Consider the following 18,718-nt stretch of genomic DNA (forward strand, 5'->3'; position numbering starts at 1 on the left):
TTTTAAGTATCAACATACACAGCAACAGGACAGTCCGTAGAATATTGGCTTATGTTACACAAAAGCACAGAATCATACAGGACACAAAGTACACACTCATTGTAAGGACCAGGCCTGAGCCGAGTAGTCAGTACACAGTTTCAGATCCAAGGCCTGATGTTTGGCATTTGGATCGCTTCTATGGTGTGAATCTCCAGCATCTACAGATGGACTCTGACTTCCAAACAGCTTTCAGCAAACAACAGAAATGCTATGAATAATGTGAAATTATAGCTTTTTCTGTTAAAAATTATTGTAACTAAGTCTTTGCCGAGCAATTGAAGGCGTCACAAGACAGCAGCCAGTGTTGGTTAACAGTCACAGATTAGCCTGCGGCAGACTTTTAAAATTAAACAGGATAAAGAATGCAAAAACACTGGCATCTCTGAACATTGGTATAAAAGATGCAAGAGTGTAGAGGAGGATATAACATAGCTAAATGCTTAGCAGCACTGGAGGAAGTGAGAACATAAATGGATGCTATGTGCTAAATGCATTAATGCCATATTCACTTCTGTGTAAGCCTTGTTGAAAATTTTGTTCCGGGCCCTAAAATCCTTTGACTACTCGGCTCAACCCCAGTAGGAACACAACAATACACAAACATTAAGAACACAAACTGTATTCACAGTCATCTGTGCTCAAGCATTTTACCACCTGAAGTTTGGGCATGCTTGCAGACTGCTGTGTCATCTTTGTTTCTGTTGTGCTACAAGCCTGTGTAGTCCATGTAGTGGAGTAACTCTAAGTTTAATATTGATGTGGTTGATTCATTTTCATGAGAGTGTAATTTTAGGTGAAGCCGTTAAAATAAAGTAACAGGAGTGGTCACACAAACACATTATTACGCTCACTTCACAGTGGGGGAGCACAATTGGAGAAAAAAGGGAAATGTCCAAATGCAGGTTGATGTTACTTTAGCTTTTTTTGTGGCGACATCTGGTGTTGTCATTAACTTAAAACTGCACTAGGCGAATGTTTTTTTATGGAGAGTAATCACATCTGTTTATATGTGTAAATTAAAAACAAAACCCTCACAGATTCATCCTGTTTGCCAATAAAAACAATTTATCTGGTGACAGCAGCAGCAGAAAACCATCTGTGCGTTCTCCAGGTGGTGAATTTGACCTTAAGAAAAATACAAACATGTCTGCTTAAGGATGGCAAGTAAACACCGGATCCAAACCAAGCTGGCAGACAGCAGAACCTGTCCTGAAAATATTTTTCACCACCTCCTTCCTCATGACTCTCTCCAAGGAAGATTTCTAGATTTAAGAAGTGGAACTTAACTTGTATTTTACACAAGTTAATCACACATAATGATCTGCTGCTTGTGGTCACCAGAGTCAGATGTTACGTAGTGCAGTTTTAATATATTAATTGGTTGTTGTTCATTTAAAATCCTCAACAAGGTCCAAGTGCTCAAGAAAGATCACAAGGGAACAAAGCACAGGAGCAACATTGGTGTCAAAGTTCACAAGGTCAGGGGTCAAGGGACTGTGGGTCTTTGTTCAGTTACTGAGTTACTGTTACCTTTGATGGCTCTCTCGATTTTCACTTTATAAAAAAGCATAAAATATAAAGATAAACAAAACAAACAGCTTTTATTAACTCACTGACCTTTGAGAAACAAAAACTGAAATTAGATTCCAAAAACCATTACAGTGTATTATATTCACAGCAGAATATATCAACCTTTGAAAACATAATACAGCTTATATTTAGTTAAGAGAAATCTGATAATGGGGCTATAATGTCACTTGGTTTTAGGAGCAATTTTCTAATCTTTAAAGGTATACTATGCAGGTATTGTACTGTTTGTAAACAGTAGGCATAGAAAGTAAAAGCCCAGATTCACTTGTTAGTGAATTCACTTGTTAGCCTCACTATATTTGCAGGTTTTTTTTTTTGTTTTTTTTTTTGACGCTACATCCATGATATTAGCTTCCTCTTGGATATATGCTGCTCAAAGTCTGGCACAAGGTCGCTTCCTTTTTATGAAGTCCTGACCTCACCTGCACATGCTGACTAGTAATGTTGTGAAACCAACAAAATAAAAAGAAATTAAGAAAATACAGGCAGAGTCTCTGCAGAATATAGTACATTTTATTTATAGGCACCTTTCACGGCAGTTAAGGTCACCTTATAGGCAGAGATAGAGAAAATAACAGTAGGGTTCCAGAGGTGGGGAGCAGAGCAGCTGAAGGCTTTGGATCCTATTGTGGTCAGGTGAGCTGGTGGGACAGTGAGGTGGATGGAAGAGAGACCTGAGAGTGTGGATGGGGGTGTGGATGTGTAAGAGTTGGGAGAGGTACAGAGGAGCTTGTCTGTGGATGGCCTTAAAGGTGAGGACTAAGATTTTAAAGTCAATGAGGTATTTAACAGGGAGGCGGTGAAGTTGCAGAAGGGCAGCAATGATGTGATTGATGGAGGGCGTTTGTGTGGATGTACTTGAGTGGGAGACCAAAAAGAAGCGAGTTACAGTAATCAATATGGGATGTAACTAGAATGTGAACAAGAATGGCGGTACTATGAGGTGTGAGGGATTGGCAAAGGCGGTTAATATTTAGTCTGTAGAGATGAAACTGTATGAAATTGAAGTGACCAAAATTATTTACGGTTATCAGTACTACAGTATTGTTAAAATGTGCTGAAAAAGCACAGGTAAACATACTGAAATCATTTCACCAAGTTTTATATTGAAAATCACAAATAAAATTAGCAGCAGTTTTTGTTAGCATAAACATTAGAGTAATAACATAGCTAATACGTTATATAAACATACGAAAACCATATAAAATGCGCATTGATTAACTGTAAAGACAGCCTAGCTTTGAAATGTTTGATTACATTGAATAGGAACCCTGCAGTGCACGAGCTTTTCTTTACCTTTTCAGTTTTCCACATTTTTGAGCTCAGCACCTGCACAATTTTGTTCGTGGATGTGCGTGCTTTTTGCTGCTTTGTCACTCCAGATGAGGACCAAGGCCCACCCTCTAAACACTGGAACAGTACAACAAACTCGTGCTGCGTCTGAGAGAACATTGCTAACTTCGGTTGATGGTGAACAAATATGGTTTAAATGATAAAATCATAAACATAAACCACCACACACTGAACTGAATTACTGTGATTTTATTAAGAGTGCTCTTAGAATCACAGTAATTCAGTTCAGTGTGCGGTGGTTTATGTTTATGATTTTATCTGAGATGTTCCTGCAGCCGAACAGCACCTGATCCTTGAGCAGAGGGAGTTCCTTTTACCCATGGTTTTGATAATTAAAAATTGAAAAGGTAATGCTAACCGTCAGGAAATGCACTGTTGTTTATTGTGGCACCAGTAACCGTTTTCATCCCCAGTCTAAACATTGTTTTTTTAGAGAAATCCTGCATGGTATACCTTTAAATAACTGACAATACTTGCAGGTAAGGCAGGGCACTCTTATGACTTGCACAATATTTTGTATTGCAGCTGTAACCTGCTTTCATTAGCTTGCAGCTTATAATAACCTGATCATATCATAGAGGAAATGAAAAATATGCAGCTGCACGTACCTCCAGCCATATTGAGCGCTCTGTCCAAGGCAGGATGGACTTCCTTATCCAACTGATCGTGTATCCGTCCACCCAATAATGGACCTATATCTGCAGAGAACGCAGCATCAGATACACAGAAGAAAACAGTCAGATAGTCCCTGTCTTTATTATGTTTGCTGCCTTTGCAGGTATTAACTTTCAGTAAAGAGCTGCCTGCAGTGCTGTCATAAAAGTAGGATGAATACTCCAGGGATCCTCCATAGCAGTCATCACTGTAGCTATCTAGACCTAGTTATGTCACAAAATCTGTTGTGAAAACAAGTCAAGGAAAGTAGACGCAGTGAATTCAGATAATAAGCCTGATATACGACCAAGAGCAAGAACTCAGTGTATCGTTTCTGTCCACTTACTTTACAATCATAGGCGCAGAGGAGGTTTACTTACTATCTAGGTCATAGATGACTTTGTTCTTGGCGGTGGCGTATTGGGATATTAGGTAATCAATTTGCTGCAAACAGGAAACACAACAGAGCAGAGTCTTACAGATGGAAGCAGATGAAAATGAGTGTTAATCTCGTCTTAGATACAAACAAGCACTCTAAAGTAAAAGACAACAGCACAGGGTCAGATTCATGTTATTTGTCAAAACTGTTTCTTCTCTGAACGCTGCTATTTTAACACCTACAATCAAAGTGAGTATTAAAAGCCCAAGCTCCTCAAATGAGAATTATGTTTTAAAGAAGCTGCCACATACACAAAAAGTGAGAGATTTCTCTTTTCCCACCTTGAAAACATTACATAAATGAGGTGTGACTATAAATGTTAGCAGTCTGATACGACTCTTAACACCCTGAGATATTGAGAATATTCCTCATCAGAGTAAATTTTAAATTTCAGCCTTTTATTTAACCATGACCGAACCCTATTTTATGCTGTGCTCACATGGAATCAGGCAGACAGCAAACTGGATATCATTTTAGTGGATGAGAGCAGGATGGTAACATTAGATGAGGCAGGCAGAGAATACCAGCAACGCTAACTGTAGACAGCAATACTGTTCAAGTTTAAATATATTTTAAGTTTTTGTCATCCTCTGCAGTGGAATTTACAACCAGATGTTACATAGCTCCTTCACACAAGGCAAAAAAACATGGGTGGTCTTGACAATTACTAGAAAAAAATACCTAAAATAACACACATGAAATTATTTTTAATTACCATTAAAGCATGTTATCACACTTTTCATCATTTTGTCAGACTGTTTGTTTTTTGTGTGCCACATAGAAGGTTTTGTCCGTCTGCTGTCAGGTGTCTGCCCAATTCCATGTGTACACAACATTACCCAAATTATTCACAAGCTAAAATTTCCTTTAGTGGTAGCTATGCTGTCGTATAATCAACAAACTAGTTGCTGTCCAGTTGATGGTTTTGTTGTATAATTAAATCTGTCGTGTTTATATTGACAGCAAATTTCTCAGTGTCTGCTTTTATAACATAGTTTAATATCTTGTTGGAGCTTCAGGACACAAAGCACAGTGATAATGCTTAATCTTCACATACTATAGAACCACTCTCTCACCATCGGCGTGTCATTAGCGAAGGTGTGCAGGTCCCTCATGTTGCTGTTGACCAGTCTCCGTATGTTCTTCACCTGTGAGCTCAGGTTCTGGTTGGCAGCGTATGCACACAGCACTCCGATCCTAAACAAATGACAAACACAAAACAGTGTGACCTTTGTGTCTCTGTGTGCCACTGAGTGACCCTGCTGCTCCCACATCAGTCACCACAGTAGCCCAGGGGTGTGTTGGGACACAACAGGGTGGTAACACGTCATCAACAGTAGAGGTCAGTGTGCACCACCGCATTGACTTTGACATTTTCTTTCTCAACTTTGTCTGAGTGTACCTGTAGAGTGAGCTTAAAGTCCTTGACATCCAGCTTGACATAAAACAGCTGAGCATAAGCATATTTCTAATATGGTGGAATACAGCACAATTTAAGCCAATGGGTTTGTCACTCATATAATTGTGTTTTTCTAAGATCATATCATCAGCTAAAAGAAATCACACACATTCAGCGTTCATACAAAATGACTGGAAGCATAAAAGCATATTATTAACATTTTTTTTACCATGTGGTTGGTTGTTTCTTGCTTTTTCAAGTAATTCAGATATCAGCTCCTAGCAGGAAATGTAGGTGTATCTCGGTTAGGCTCTGAGGCCCTATCTGTATAACCTGAGGTCCCTGGGTTGTAAACATGTTCAAATTAAATGCGAAAACAGAATTGCATAAAGCAGACCATTAAAGTGAGTCTCCAGCACACTTCAAACAGACCTGCGTAGCTCGGTACAAGGCTTAATTAGCTTGAGCAACATCAAGGGAAAGACAGCCCATAATATTAAGCCGTTTCCATGACTCACACTCATCCCAGCTGAATTTTCAGCTCAGCATCTCACAGCTAGTGCTATGCATCTAAGTTTGTTTTTACTGCCACATGGATGTGTGCAAGTGAGTGTGTCTGGGGTTCATAGGGTGATTAACTTCAGAGCAGATGGTCAAAGAGACTTCTGTACGAAGCATCAAACCGCTGACAGTTCAGTTGTATAACATAGTGAATCTCATTTATAGAAACGCTTCGGTGGAATAAGCAGCTTTATGAATGATGTAAGATGACTCGCAGAAAGGAATAACAAAAGGACTGAGTCAGAGGCTACAGGGAAGGTTTAGATCAATGGAGATGAATCAGGGTGTTGTGACTCACTGTATAATGAGGCTTAGGTCTCTGCATGTGGGACTGTTTATATGTGCTGGTATGCACAACCGCTTGTGTGTATGTACAGTATGAGCCTACAGTTCATGCAAACTGAGGCTGTGCCCCATTCATACTCTGATTGTTAAAGGGATAGGTCAGATTTTTTTTAAGTGGAGTTGCATGAGGTCCTAAGGGTGCTTCCACACCTGCCCTGTTTGGTTTGCTTCAGTCAAACTCAAGTTTGTTTGCCCCCTAAGCGCGGTTCATTTGGGCAGGTGTGAACACAGCAATCACACTCAGGTGCGCACAAAAACAACTGGACCGAGACCTTCTTGAAGAGGTGGTCTTGGTCCGGTTACAAACGAACTCTGGTGCGGTTCGTTTGTGGTGAGAACGTGTTCTGACCTGGATCTGAACCAACTGCAGTCACATGACACATTGTTTGGGTTAAACATGAGCATGTTACAGTCCTGGAGGATTATTAATGTGCACCTCCTCCTGTACTGCCTTAATATGCACATTCAGCACATCCAGTGCATCAAAACATTGTTTTCTAGTTGGAGCCGCGCCTCGTTTTCAAACTGTATGGTTTGACTAAAATGAACAATGACAGCAATATAGTCCACGATGAGCAGCGCTAAAATCAACCTGCGTAGTTGTCCCTCCATTGTCACATTAGAAAGTGTCACATTTATCTTGCAAGTGTACTCTTCTTCTACGTTTGCTTTACTTCCTGGATTTTTCCCGCATGGAAATTCTGACCAATCAAGAGCAGCTTTCTCGCACAAGGCATTTGATCTGGTCCGCTTGTCAATGCTGTCGTGAGAACACGAACCAACTATAGACAACTTTGTGACGAAATTAGTCCCTGATTCAGACCAAAGCAAGACAACTCTAGATCTGAAAGCACCATAAACCATAATCAGGCACACACCCAATTTGGGGAAGCAGCCTGGAGTCTGACAGTGACAGTGGTACATCAGCAGCTCCTGTGATGAGCAAGCTAAAATACCTATTTTTGTCGATGGGTTGTAGTGGCTCTAATGAGAACTAATGAGAGATGGAGAAATTAAGCTTCTCCGTCAGAACAGACTGTCTCAGGGCAAGGTGAAGATTAGGGCTTAGATTCTCTGCCCGAACCCGACCCGTCCGAGCCCGAGGATAGCGGTGGGAAATTACGGGTCGGGTTCGGGCTCGGGCAGAGAATCTAAGCTCAAATCTTAGCCACCTCAAAAAAAGTCCCACCTTAAAAAAGAGCCTAAATATTTAATAGACCTCATAATAGACCTAGGCTATGGAACCAACTACATATCACCCCTTGTCAGCGGCACTGGCCGCGCACATGTGAGTTGGCGATGGTGACAACGTGTGTGTCGGCTTCGTCGAGTGTACCAAGTGCAGACCGATGCTGATATATGACTGCAAAAAGACAGGTACTTCGACACTAAAGAGGCACATGACGAAGGCTTGCCATTGAAAGAAAGACGACAGTCAGCCTTCAGTGTCCACGTTCGTACGACTCTCTTCATTGGCGACTTTTTTCTTGATGAATAAATTAGTTGTTTGGTCTATGAAATGTCAGAAAATTGTGAAAATGTTCATTATGTTGTCCTCAACCCAAAGATATTCAGTTTACTGGCATACAGGATTAAAGAAACCAGGAAATATTCACATTTAAGAAGCTGGAATAAGAGAATGTTGACCTTTTCTTTCTTTAAAAAAAGACCCAACCTGATTAATTGATAATCAAATTAGTTGCCGACTAATTTGATAATTGAAAACTAATCAATTAATCGATTATTCATTGCAGCTCTAACACTGACTTTGGATAAATACCTCATATAAACCCACTTCAGAAAGTCTGCACTATCCGTCTAATTTATGAAAAAGATGGTGTGTGTGTGTGTGTGTGTGTGTGGTTCATCTCTCCAGCCCTGTGATCAGCAGTTGCTGCTGTAGACGTCTCCCTCTGTGGATATAATCCCATTAATCCAATCTAATCTAACCTGCATTATGCTGCAGACAGTTTGTCACATTAGGGATTGTTCAGTGTGTTCATACACTGAATGTGCAAAATATTACACACTTTCTCTTTTCATTAAGTACACTGATAAGGTGAAGCCAGATAAGGGTCGATATTTCTTGCCTTATTAAATGTGTAGCAGTGTAAATTCTCAGGAGAATTGAGTCGAGGGGCTAAAGATGATTCTGTAGATTATTGTCTTGATGAATAATTCCACTGATAAAACAGTGAAAAATCTCAAGAAGTGAATGTGGCATCTTTGAATTGTATCTTTTATTCAAGCAGTGTTGTTGAGCAGCCCGAGATATTTAATTTATGACAGTATACAACAGCTGGAGCAATTAAATGTTTTGCATTTGTGCTTGATAAATAACTCCAGTGATTGTGTTGCATGCTAAACTGAAAATCCTCCCAACACATTTCTGTTAATGACAGCGTGGCATAAAAGTCAGTGGATAGCAGCTAAGATAATCAATCAATCAATCACAGCTAATCCATCTCAGTAAACAATTAGCGACCACTAGTTTTTGAAAGTGTCGCTTTATCAACGCTCGATAAAGCTTTTGCCCCTTTGGACACTTTTTACAAATTAATATTATGTTTGATGTTCACTCGGACAGCTAAGATTTGAGAGATGGATTTAAAAGAGCATTACGCTGATGAGTTACTTTGACAAAAAGCACAATTTATAAGACAGGCGCGGTGAAATAATTTCCTCCTTTCATTTAAGTGGAAGCTGTCTGGCAGCTGAGTGGACAAAGTAGAAGAGCCTTTAAAACAGTCCCAGTTGAAAAATGGTTGGCACATCTCAAAAGTGTTTGCGATTTGTAGTTAATAAGTACTAGTGTAACCCTTTAAGAACGACTACTATAGGATAATGTGCTGCACTAAAGAGAGAAACTCTTTTCATCTGTGTGGCACGGAGCTGCACCACGTCTGGAGGAATTGTAATGATGTTTGCCATAAATAGTGAGTAGGCCGACACAGAGTAAACGCTGTCATCGTATAAGTGGAGACTTAATGAGAAACTAGGCCAAACAACTAGGCTGGGACACAGTGAAGTGGAGCCATCCGGAACCAGGGGAAGATTCAAAATGGCCACTTCCACAACAAAAGCCTTTTGTCAAACACTTCTCTGCCCTCTGGACACACACAGGAGTACACAGTTTCATACACACGCTGCCCCTTTCTCTCTTTTACCAGCACAAATTCACAATCGTACACCTTCCTTCTCTCTCTCTGTCTGCCTCTGGTTGTCTGTGTCTTTATAAAGCCCTCACTTTCCTCCCTCCTGTTTCTCCAGCCCTCTCTCATTTGTCTTTCTCCTCTGGCTGGTCTGTTTTCATCTACGTCTCTTTCACTACACTTCTATTTCTCAGTATCTCTTCCTCGGACTTGTTATCGTTTCCCTCTCTCACATTCAATCTCTCAAGCTTCATTCTCATTTTCCTACAACACCTTCTTTTTTCTTGTCTTCTGTCTCCTCTTTTGCCCTCAGTTCCCCCTGTCTGTCTCTCTCTCTGTATCCAACTCCCTCTCTTTTCTTTGTCCCTCGTTCACTCCCTCTCACCGCTCGGTGTCCAGCAAGGTCACTGGAATCTGCAGCCAAACAAAGACTCTTTGAGAAAAAAAAACGCCAAGCGCTTTCCAACAAGCTGCGTAGTAACATGACTGTCCGCATTACTTCAGCAGAATCAAGTTTGGTTCAGTTTGAGTTTGGTGGTCTTGTTTGGTTGTAGTCTAGATTTGTTATTTGAGATGTGGTGAAATTAAATGAGGAGATAAAACAGCAAGAAGACGGAAAAAAACATATTTGTGTCGGAATACAAAATGATCAAACAAACAACAAACTTGGGCTGACAAGCAAGGCATGCCGGAGCTGAATAATAGAAAATACATGAGTGCTGCTGCTGCTGAAGGAATTTATGAGAGAAAAACCATTTTCTCACTGATGCTTACAGCGTCTGAAAAAAGGCAACATGTCAGCCTCCACCAATAAAGACACACTACCCCCCAGTGGTGTCACCTTCATTTCACCTTAAATTTAATGATGTCTTTTATATCACATATGATAGGGAAATATTCCAGTCCATTCAGCGGAATAGCGTTTCATAAGCAATGCCATAAAACTCACTTATACAAGAGGGAAAAACACATGAATTCTGCAAGACAGCAGCAAGGAGAAGATTGAAGTTGGGAGGTTGTGAAGTGAAATGAATAAAGGAGAACTTTTCACTAACTTACACATGCTGACAGATTGAAGAGTTTCCTTCCAAAATGTCACTTTTTTGGCACAAAAGAAAAAGATATGACTGTGGCATAAATACTTTTCATATACTTAAAGGGATAGTGCACCCAAAAATGAAAACTCAGCCATTATCTACTCACCCATATGCCGAGGGAGGCTCAGGTGAAGTTTTAGAGTCCTCACATCCCTTGCGGAGATCCAAGGGGAGAAGGGGTAGCAACACAACTCCACCTAATGCAGGCTTACAGCGCCCCAGATTCAAACATCCAAAAACACCTAATTGAAAGCACAAAATATCTCCATACTGCTCGTCCGAAGTGATCTAAGCGTCCTGAAGTCCCGACATAAAAAGTTGTTTGGAAAAACGTCATTTAAACTCTGTTTTTAGCCTCACTGTAGCCTGTAGCTCTGACTGCCTCTCTGTATACTGTGCTCACGTGTGCACGCTTGCGTGAGACAGTGAGATGTGGGCACCGCGTTCATGTGTGTGCACATGCTTTTGCTGGTCTCGCGCACAAGCGTGCACACGTGAGCGTGGTTTACAGAGAGGCAGTTAGAGCTACAGGCTACAATGAGTTCAAATGACGTTTTTCCGAACAACTTTTTATGTCGGGACTTCAGGACGCTTAGATCACAACCTGCATTAGGTAGAGTTGTGTTGCTACCCCCTCTCCCCTGGGATCTCTGCAAGGGATGTGAGGACTCTAAAACTTCACCTGAGCCTCCCTCGGCATATGGGTGAGTAGGTAATGGCTGAATCTTAATTTTTTTGGGTACACTATCCCTTTAAAGTTATACTATGCAGGGATTGTTATCTTTTTTTGCCTTGCTAATTTTAGCTTTTTCTTTTTTTTTGGTGCTGTGTTTGTGATTTTCGTAGCTTCCTCTTGGATGCGTGCTGCTTACACTCTGGCACCTGGTCACTACCTTTTTACTGAATTTCCTTTTGCTTTGGGGGTACACGCCCAGAGTTATAAATAGAAAGTAAGAGAATGTAGGACCGCCCCCTAAAGTCAAAGATTCAAATTACCAGTCAGAGATCCCTTAGTTGACTGAGATTTGTTCAGGCTGAGCAGTCTTGTGGGAGGTGTATTTTTGGTCAGTCAGTGTGCAGTTAGCTGACGGGGACAGTCTGGTCACCAGATGTAGCTGCACAATGAGCGCACCTCGCTTTCATGCTGCTGTTCGGTACAGGCAGCTGTGTGAGTCTGAATAAAATAGGGGCAGATGCCTGGAGGAAGGCAGGCTTTGCCCAGTCAGGCTCAGAGATAGCGTTATCTTCTTGTCTTCTAAGGGTTGGGGAAAAATAGTGACAGCACAGTATTGTGATATTTTTGTGTGGCAATATCGTATCGTCACATGGATCCCAAGTATACATTTTTTTAATTATCTAAATTGTTAACATGAAAAAATACAAATTAAACTTTAGGCAGCCTACTAGAAGAATATAACTGAAACCGAAAGTGAAAGCCAGCCTTAGATTCACTCCTGTTTTGAGATCAGCTTTGTCCACTTACAGTTTCACCTCACTCATATTTTTTGTTGTTGTTGTTGTTTTTTTTTTTTTCTCTCAGCACTGTTCATGATTTTTATAGCGTATCCTTGGATGTGGTCTGCTTACAATCGCTGGTCGCTACGTTTTTATTAAGTCCCCTGCATGCTGTGGGGCTACTTGCCCAGGATAGCGGAAGCTTGACCTGCTCTACTCTGCCCTTGCCTTACTCTACCTCTGATTGGCTTACCCTGACATTCTTACCGTAACTCTCACCAGTCTCACTCCTCATGCCTAATCCTAACCAATCCAACCAAGCAAGGTACTTCCTTCAGAAGGAGAGTAGTGTGGGTCATGCCTTCACCTTCCCAGGGAAAAAAATGCACCCAGGAACATCCCAAATATAAGAAAGTACGGGCAGAGGGCAGGGTCTCTGCAGATAAATACACCCCCACACGCAAGTTATGATGGAGAAGGATTACTCCTGTATTAGTCCACATGTTGTTTGTTTTCCCTAACAAAAATCCTGCATAGTGTACCTGGATGGTAATTTTCAGGTAGCATCTGCTCTTAAAGGGCCGTTAGCCTTTAGTAATGCCATTTATCAATTCAGCTGTTCACTTTGTGAAAATGTTGTGCAGCATCATCACATTTCTCTGTTATCTGCAACGCCTAAACCGACCCGCTAGCTCAAACTGTGGCCAACAACTGCATGGCTGTATGGCTGCTTGTTGATAGCGTGCCTCTTATTGACCACAGGGGACAATTCAAACACAGCAGGAGGAAGATTTACCTCGAGCAACTTTAGCAAAAGGGCTGTAATTCCTGTTTGAGCGAAAGCCAAATGACACATGAAACTCTCCCTCAGGGTGGAAACCCCACAACAGCAGATGAAGAGGAGCATCAAACTAGTGCAGTGCCCCAGTATCTAGGCCACTACTGGGGGCTGGGTAGTGAGTGTTACATGGTCTGGTGGCTCCATAGCTTTTACAAACTCCAACAATGGCCTGCATTCAGTGCGATTGTAGTTGCGAGGCTCGGACAGTTGCCCTTCAGCCCCTCCCTGCTTTCACACTGCTGGAACTGGACCTCTATTATCCTGTCTCTCAATAAGAAAATGATTAGTGTAGTCATTGTAATAATTATAAAACAAACATTATTGCTAAGAAAATGGTGCTGTGCTTTTATTATAATGTCAATTTAACCCTACCATGTATACAGTGGTATAAAACATGGCATTTAATGTGTCTAAGTGTATGAGGGGAAATTCAGTATGCAAATTTTTGACCAAGACCTTGTTTAAAATGTTCGCTTCACATCTGTGAACATGGGAATTTTTGTGATATTTTAAGTCATTTTTGTGCCAGCCTGACCTCAGTGACCTGACGAGAACAGATACAACAGATTAACACACACAGTAGCAGCTTGTTTTGTATGTACGTGGGAAAATAAGTGGACAGACCACAGGATTATCTTTACATGCACGAGGAGTGTGGGGCCATAGCAATGCCTCGTCAGACAAACTGTACTGTATTTCATAAGTATAAAGCTCTTATTTCTCAGCTGATTACCAGCAGAAGTCACACATATTCAACAAAGTGGTCACAACAGTAGCTAACAGCCACCATTTTAGGAACTGTTAAATCAATGTTAACAGTCCATTTAGCCTCTTTTTATTGTCCAGTCTTTATTCCCTGGTACAGTCCTCAATTTTGCTTAATTTTAGCCCCTCTTATATTTAAATTAGCCGCCCTTTTATCCAGTTAAGCCTCTGGTTAGCTTGTTTTTATTCCACTTAACTGCTTTTTCCCCTCAACTAGCCCTTGTTTTATCCCTTTTATGCACTGTTTTATTTGTCCTCTCAGAGCGTGCCAGGTCACAGCCTGAACTGGCTTCCCACTGCAGCATTGTGTCCTATAAAGAATTTAACCAGACACTGAATAGTTTTGACTCCGGGGCCTTTGCTCTGGGCATGACAACCCCAATAAAGACAGTGCTATTTTGCTGCTGTTGTTTTTTTTCTACCCCTCTCATAAGGACGCTGTGCAAGTGGCTGTCTGTTCTGTCTAAAACCTGGCTGCAGTAGTTTGATGGGAGACAACAGACCATTAATTCCACTGTAAACAATCCAGGAAAGATATGAATACTAAACTTGGAGCCAAACAGCCTGTAGGGCTCAGGGTTGTGCAAGCAGCCACAAAAGGTCATGGAAATAATAGTATTATTTAAAAACTCTAGAAGGGCCAAAATGTCATCTGAAGTACATGTAATTTAATGATTAAACTTTAAAACATCCAGGCAGAAGAAGCAGCATAACAATAGATTTAAAAGCTGAAAGCATGGTTAGACAGTACACTAGTTGACCCTTTCATTTTCTTTTTACAAAAAAGAAAGATTAAAAAATATACAGACTTCAGGGCAGCTGTAAAATCACTAAATGTTTAGGATTTTTGAGACCATTAGCTCAAACAACTGTAAGAGTGCTCTGTGTTTATAAAAATAAAAATCAGTGAATTCTACAGCATCAGCCACTCTGTAATGTGTGAAGGAGAGCGGCAGACAGATTTTTTTCTGATCAAAAACAGAAAGTGACACATTCGTTCTGCTCAGTAAACCATCCCTGGATAGATTAAGGTTACAAAAATCATTAACCTTTCAAGCAAATATTAACAGTGCGATTCAAAAATAAATGTCAGCTGTCCAAAACAAAACAACTCGTCTCAAGTAATGACTGTTGAAGAAATTCAAAGAGCAGGTAATTCACTCTGTAAACAGGAACTTCATAACAAGTTTTTGCTCTCCACTAAACCTCGACCAATCAAACTGATGCTTTCAATTGAATCGGCTGTGAATTGCATTTTATTATCAAGCTCTCAGTCTCTAACTATAAGGACTTTGGAGAGGGGCTTGAACTTTAAAACTTTTGGTTGCAGTTCTCGAAGTCTGTTTCCTAGAGACTCTCTGAATCACAGTGATTAGTTTTAATGGTGTGATCTTGTGCCTTTAAGTGGACTCAGAATGGAGCAAACACCACCCAGGGACCAAATGCATAAAACTCTCTGCAGACTCACAACTAAAACTTTCTCTGTACACACAAAGACAGAAATATGCAAACACATTCTCTGTCAGATTTATAATGCTGCAGGTTCACCTAGTTCTGTTTTATAAATCACAATCATTGTGAAACGGAGCACACATGCAGTAGCCTCATTTCCACTCCAACAGTTGGCCATAAATGGATGATGTTTATACATCTGGCTCAAAGTCTGTGAATCATTTCTCACTGGGTCTACAGCACTGATGCTCCGAATCATTGAATCAATGCGATCCAACTTGGGTTTGGATAAGAATTACTCCCACAAGATCAGTGTATAGTTTGCACAGTTACTTTATAGGGAATCTTCACAGACATTCAAATGAACAAGTAAATATAGACAGTGCAGGTAGTGCAGCTGCACTGGGCCCCACAGTGTGTTGGGTGGAGAGCTGGCCCTTGAAAGTGATTCAGATTGCCACCTCAGAAATATGCCTGTGTTCAAAGAAGAACTTATGTTGATGTAAAAATGTTGCCATTTGCTGTATTTCATTGAAAAGGCAAGCCCCATCTCGTCATTATTTGGTGTGTGTAGTGTAGTCAGTAGCAATCAGTAACAAAATTATGAGCTTATTCTACTTAAACTATAAAAACTAATCGATTAAATTAAATTTTCTTTTTTGCTTTGGTATATTTGTCATATACAGATATGAAATCATGATTGCTGAGTAATATGTATGTTGACATCAACATACATATTACTCAGCAATCATGATTTCATATCTGTATATGTGTCAAGTCTTTTTATGACCATGTGATGAGAAGAGATGATACATGGCAGCTAGTTTAGGTACAAAAACCTGGCACTAGGTCCCCTCATCATAGCTTTTACTGGGGCCCACCATAACTACCTTACACCACTGTACACAACCATATGTATATGTGGTGATATAGATCATTTCATTTGGGCAGATGAGAACAGTGTCAGTCAAAATCAACAGGAGTCTTTGTCCTCTCCTAAATAAACTGCAGTGTGATTTGTAGGGAGTAACAATGTAATCTAAAGCCTTTAACATGGAGGTTGAGTTTGGTTTTCAATTCCTGGTTTGTAATGTGTGAAGTTTTCTGTACAGTTTTTCAAGTTCCACTACAGTTTGACTGAAATCAAACTAACTGTAGGTGTGATTGCATCCTTTGCTGTTGACCTTATGTGGCCTGCCGTTTTCTTCAATCCATTTCTGTCTCTGAACTTCTGGTGGCTATAATTGGCGACAGAGCATAGTAAAGTTAAAAGTCTCTGTCCTGATTGATTCACATGGTGTAGCCTACTGTAAATCTCCCAAAGTAGAAAACACATTTATGTTGATGCCATACGGCCTGAAACCACCACATCCACAGTAGATACAGAATCAGATTAAAAAGAGGATCTTTGGCACAAGTTACCTGTGGCTTTACTGTCACCAAACTTTGTGTTGCAGCAGTAGATTCATGTTTTTATCATGAAAGATTTCAAGTGCACCAATACTTATTTTATTAGTGTGAAGAAACATGTTATTTAGTTTCACACATTATGTGTATTCTTCAGAGATCAATGAACTAAACGATTTTTCTGTTTCAGCGTAATTTACAATGAGTTAAGTCCATGTCTCGCGGAAATGGTCTGATCTTGTCCTACTGTATTCTCTACTTGATCAGCCATTTTGATTTTAACCAGCGCAGGCAGCTGATCTGGAAGAGATTTGGTGAGGACAGGAAAGGATTGATGCAGTCAGAGGATTAAAACATTAAAACATTGAATTATTATTATTTTTAAATTTTATTTTTGATAAAATAAATCTCATCCAACACCACAACCTGCATGTTCTCTGTTAAACCCAAATCTGTACTCAGAAATACAATTAAGACAAAATACCACCCACCGATCACTTTTTTTGAGGGTTATCCGCTGGGTACCCATGGATACTCGACCCCATGCTGGAGTTTTGCTGCAGAGTGAAATAGTGTAATTACATTAAAAAGCACTTTTTCTACTGTGCACTCTGTGTTTTGGATGAACAAGTTTGTAAGGCTACACAGCAGAGCGCTTCCTTGTAACTGAGAGACATATGGTTGATTGTGTCTTTGTGGACATGTACAAGAACTAGGGCTGCCCCTAATAGTCGACCAAATGTTAGTCGATCAGAAACATCAAGATTTCATTGGTCGCTTAGTCACAGAAAAATAAAAGTGAAAGTGGAATTTAATTTGAAAGGACAAACACAGGAAGTGTCCACGCTCAGCAGTCAGACAGGAGTCATGTTAATTTCCAGGGCTGGTACCTGCGGTTATTCCACAGGCTAGTTAATAACATGTCGGGCAGGAAATCCAAAGTGTGGGATCATTTTGAGAAGGTGAAGGACGAACCCAAGGTGATATGTAAACTCATCTTCACTGGTCGACTACAAACATGACGTATCATCTGAAACATGGAAGTAGCTACATGCCCATTAGCCCACAGCGTCATTAACAGGCGGTTCGCTCAGTGTGTGACGTGCGCTTGTAGATAAAATATAGGCCTATATTAATGAAGGTTCATTAGTACGGTTTTGTATTTCTCTGTAATGTAGCACAGTGTTAACAATGTTACTGACACTATTCTTTCTCACACCTTCAACTCAAACCATTGTGTTGCCCTGCCCAAAATATATAATTTGATTATTAAATTAATATGGTAAACATGCGGGCAACTAGTCAACAAATGTTCCTGAATGATGACTATTGGTCGACTAGGAAAATTCTTAGCCAGGGGCAGCCCTAACAAGAACCTTTGTAATATACGAAGGAAAGAAATCCTAAAGAGAAGGGAACAGAGCTACCAGAGGCAGTAGCTGACCACCAGGCCAAGAAAGTAAACCTTGTGATTTTCTTTATATTCTGGTGGCTCTGTATTTATTCCTCACCCTGCTGACCACAAAGTTAAAGCATAGTGACACAAAGAAATGACAGACAGCTCTATCTGCATTAGAAATGCTGCTATTTCTGGATTATAAATCCCCCTGGCCAATCGTCCCTGAGATAGAGAGCACCTCTCAGCTGTAAACGACATCACCATCACCCAGCCCTGCAGCTTTGCCCTCTCATATCTTCTCTTTCTCTCCGCAACAATCTGCCATATCATCACTATTGTAACTTAAATGTCTCAAATAAATTAGACAGAAAGCCTGACCAAGCTGTGAACATCAATTAGTTTCACTATGTAGAATTCCTGTTAGACTCTTTCCTGTATTGATTTGTAGCGTGCGCGCTACAAGAACCCACCGACCATAAAAGAGCCCAGGACGAGGGAAAAGTGTAATTAGTAAAAAAAAAAAAAAAAAAAAAGCCATAAACCAGAAAAAAGGGAGAATTATAATGATTAGTATGAGTTAGGTCTCTCCAGGAGATGTGATAAATTATGGGATGCACAAGGAATTCTGACAACAAGCTCTACAGTTAATTAGCTTGGCTGTGGTTTGTGTAAAGCTGCCATTGTGTGGTGTCTACGTGCTGGGCAGCGATCATGAGCCTCTGTGGACGTACTGAGCTGTGGACAGGGACAGAAAGTGAGTGGAGATC

General features: G+C 40.5%; 1 protein-coding gene and 1 long non-coding RNA gene across 12 annotated transcripts in view; one reads left to right on the plus strand and one right to left on the minus strand.

The window, feature by feature from the left end:
- prom1a (prominin 1a) overlaps window positions 1-18,718 on the minus strand; it is a 108,931-nt gene that overhangs the window by 28,012 nt on the left and 62,201 nt on the right. For all 11 annotated transcript variants that reach the window (XR_007449988.1, XR_007449986.1, XR_007449987.1 and 8 more), the window contains exons 4-6: window positions 5,155-5,275; window positions 4,020-4,083; window positions 3,594-3,683 (exon numbers count right to left, since the gene is read on the minus strand). Coding sequence is in view for 2 of the 11 variants with exons in the window: in XM_049585114.1 (XP_049441071.1) it covers window positions 3,594-3,683; window positions 4,020-4,083; window positions 5,155-5,275 (275 nt within the window). In the remaining 9 variants the exon portion in view is untranslated. The remainder of the gene's footprint in view (window positions 1-3,593; window positions 3,684-4,019; window positions 4,084-5,154; window positions 5,276-18,718) is intronic.
- Window positions 1-18,718, plus strand: part of LOC125894056 (uncharacterized) — a 92,885-nt gene that overhangs the window by 10,170 nt on the left and 63,997 nt on the right. The window lies entirely within an intron of this gene.

This window comes from Epinephelus fuscoguttatus, linkage group LG9 (assembly GCF_011397635.1).
Source record: "Epinephelus fuscoguttatus linkage group LG9, E.fuscoguttatus.final_Chr_v1".
Taxonomy (NCBI): Eukaryota; Metazoa; Chordata; class Actinopteri; order Perciformes; family Serranidae; genus Epinephelus; species Epinephelus fuscoguttatus.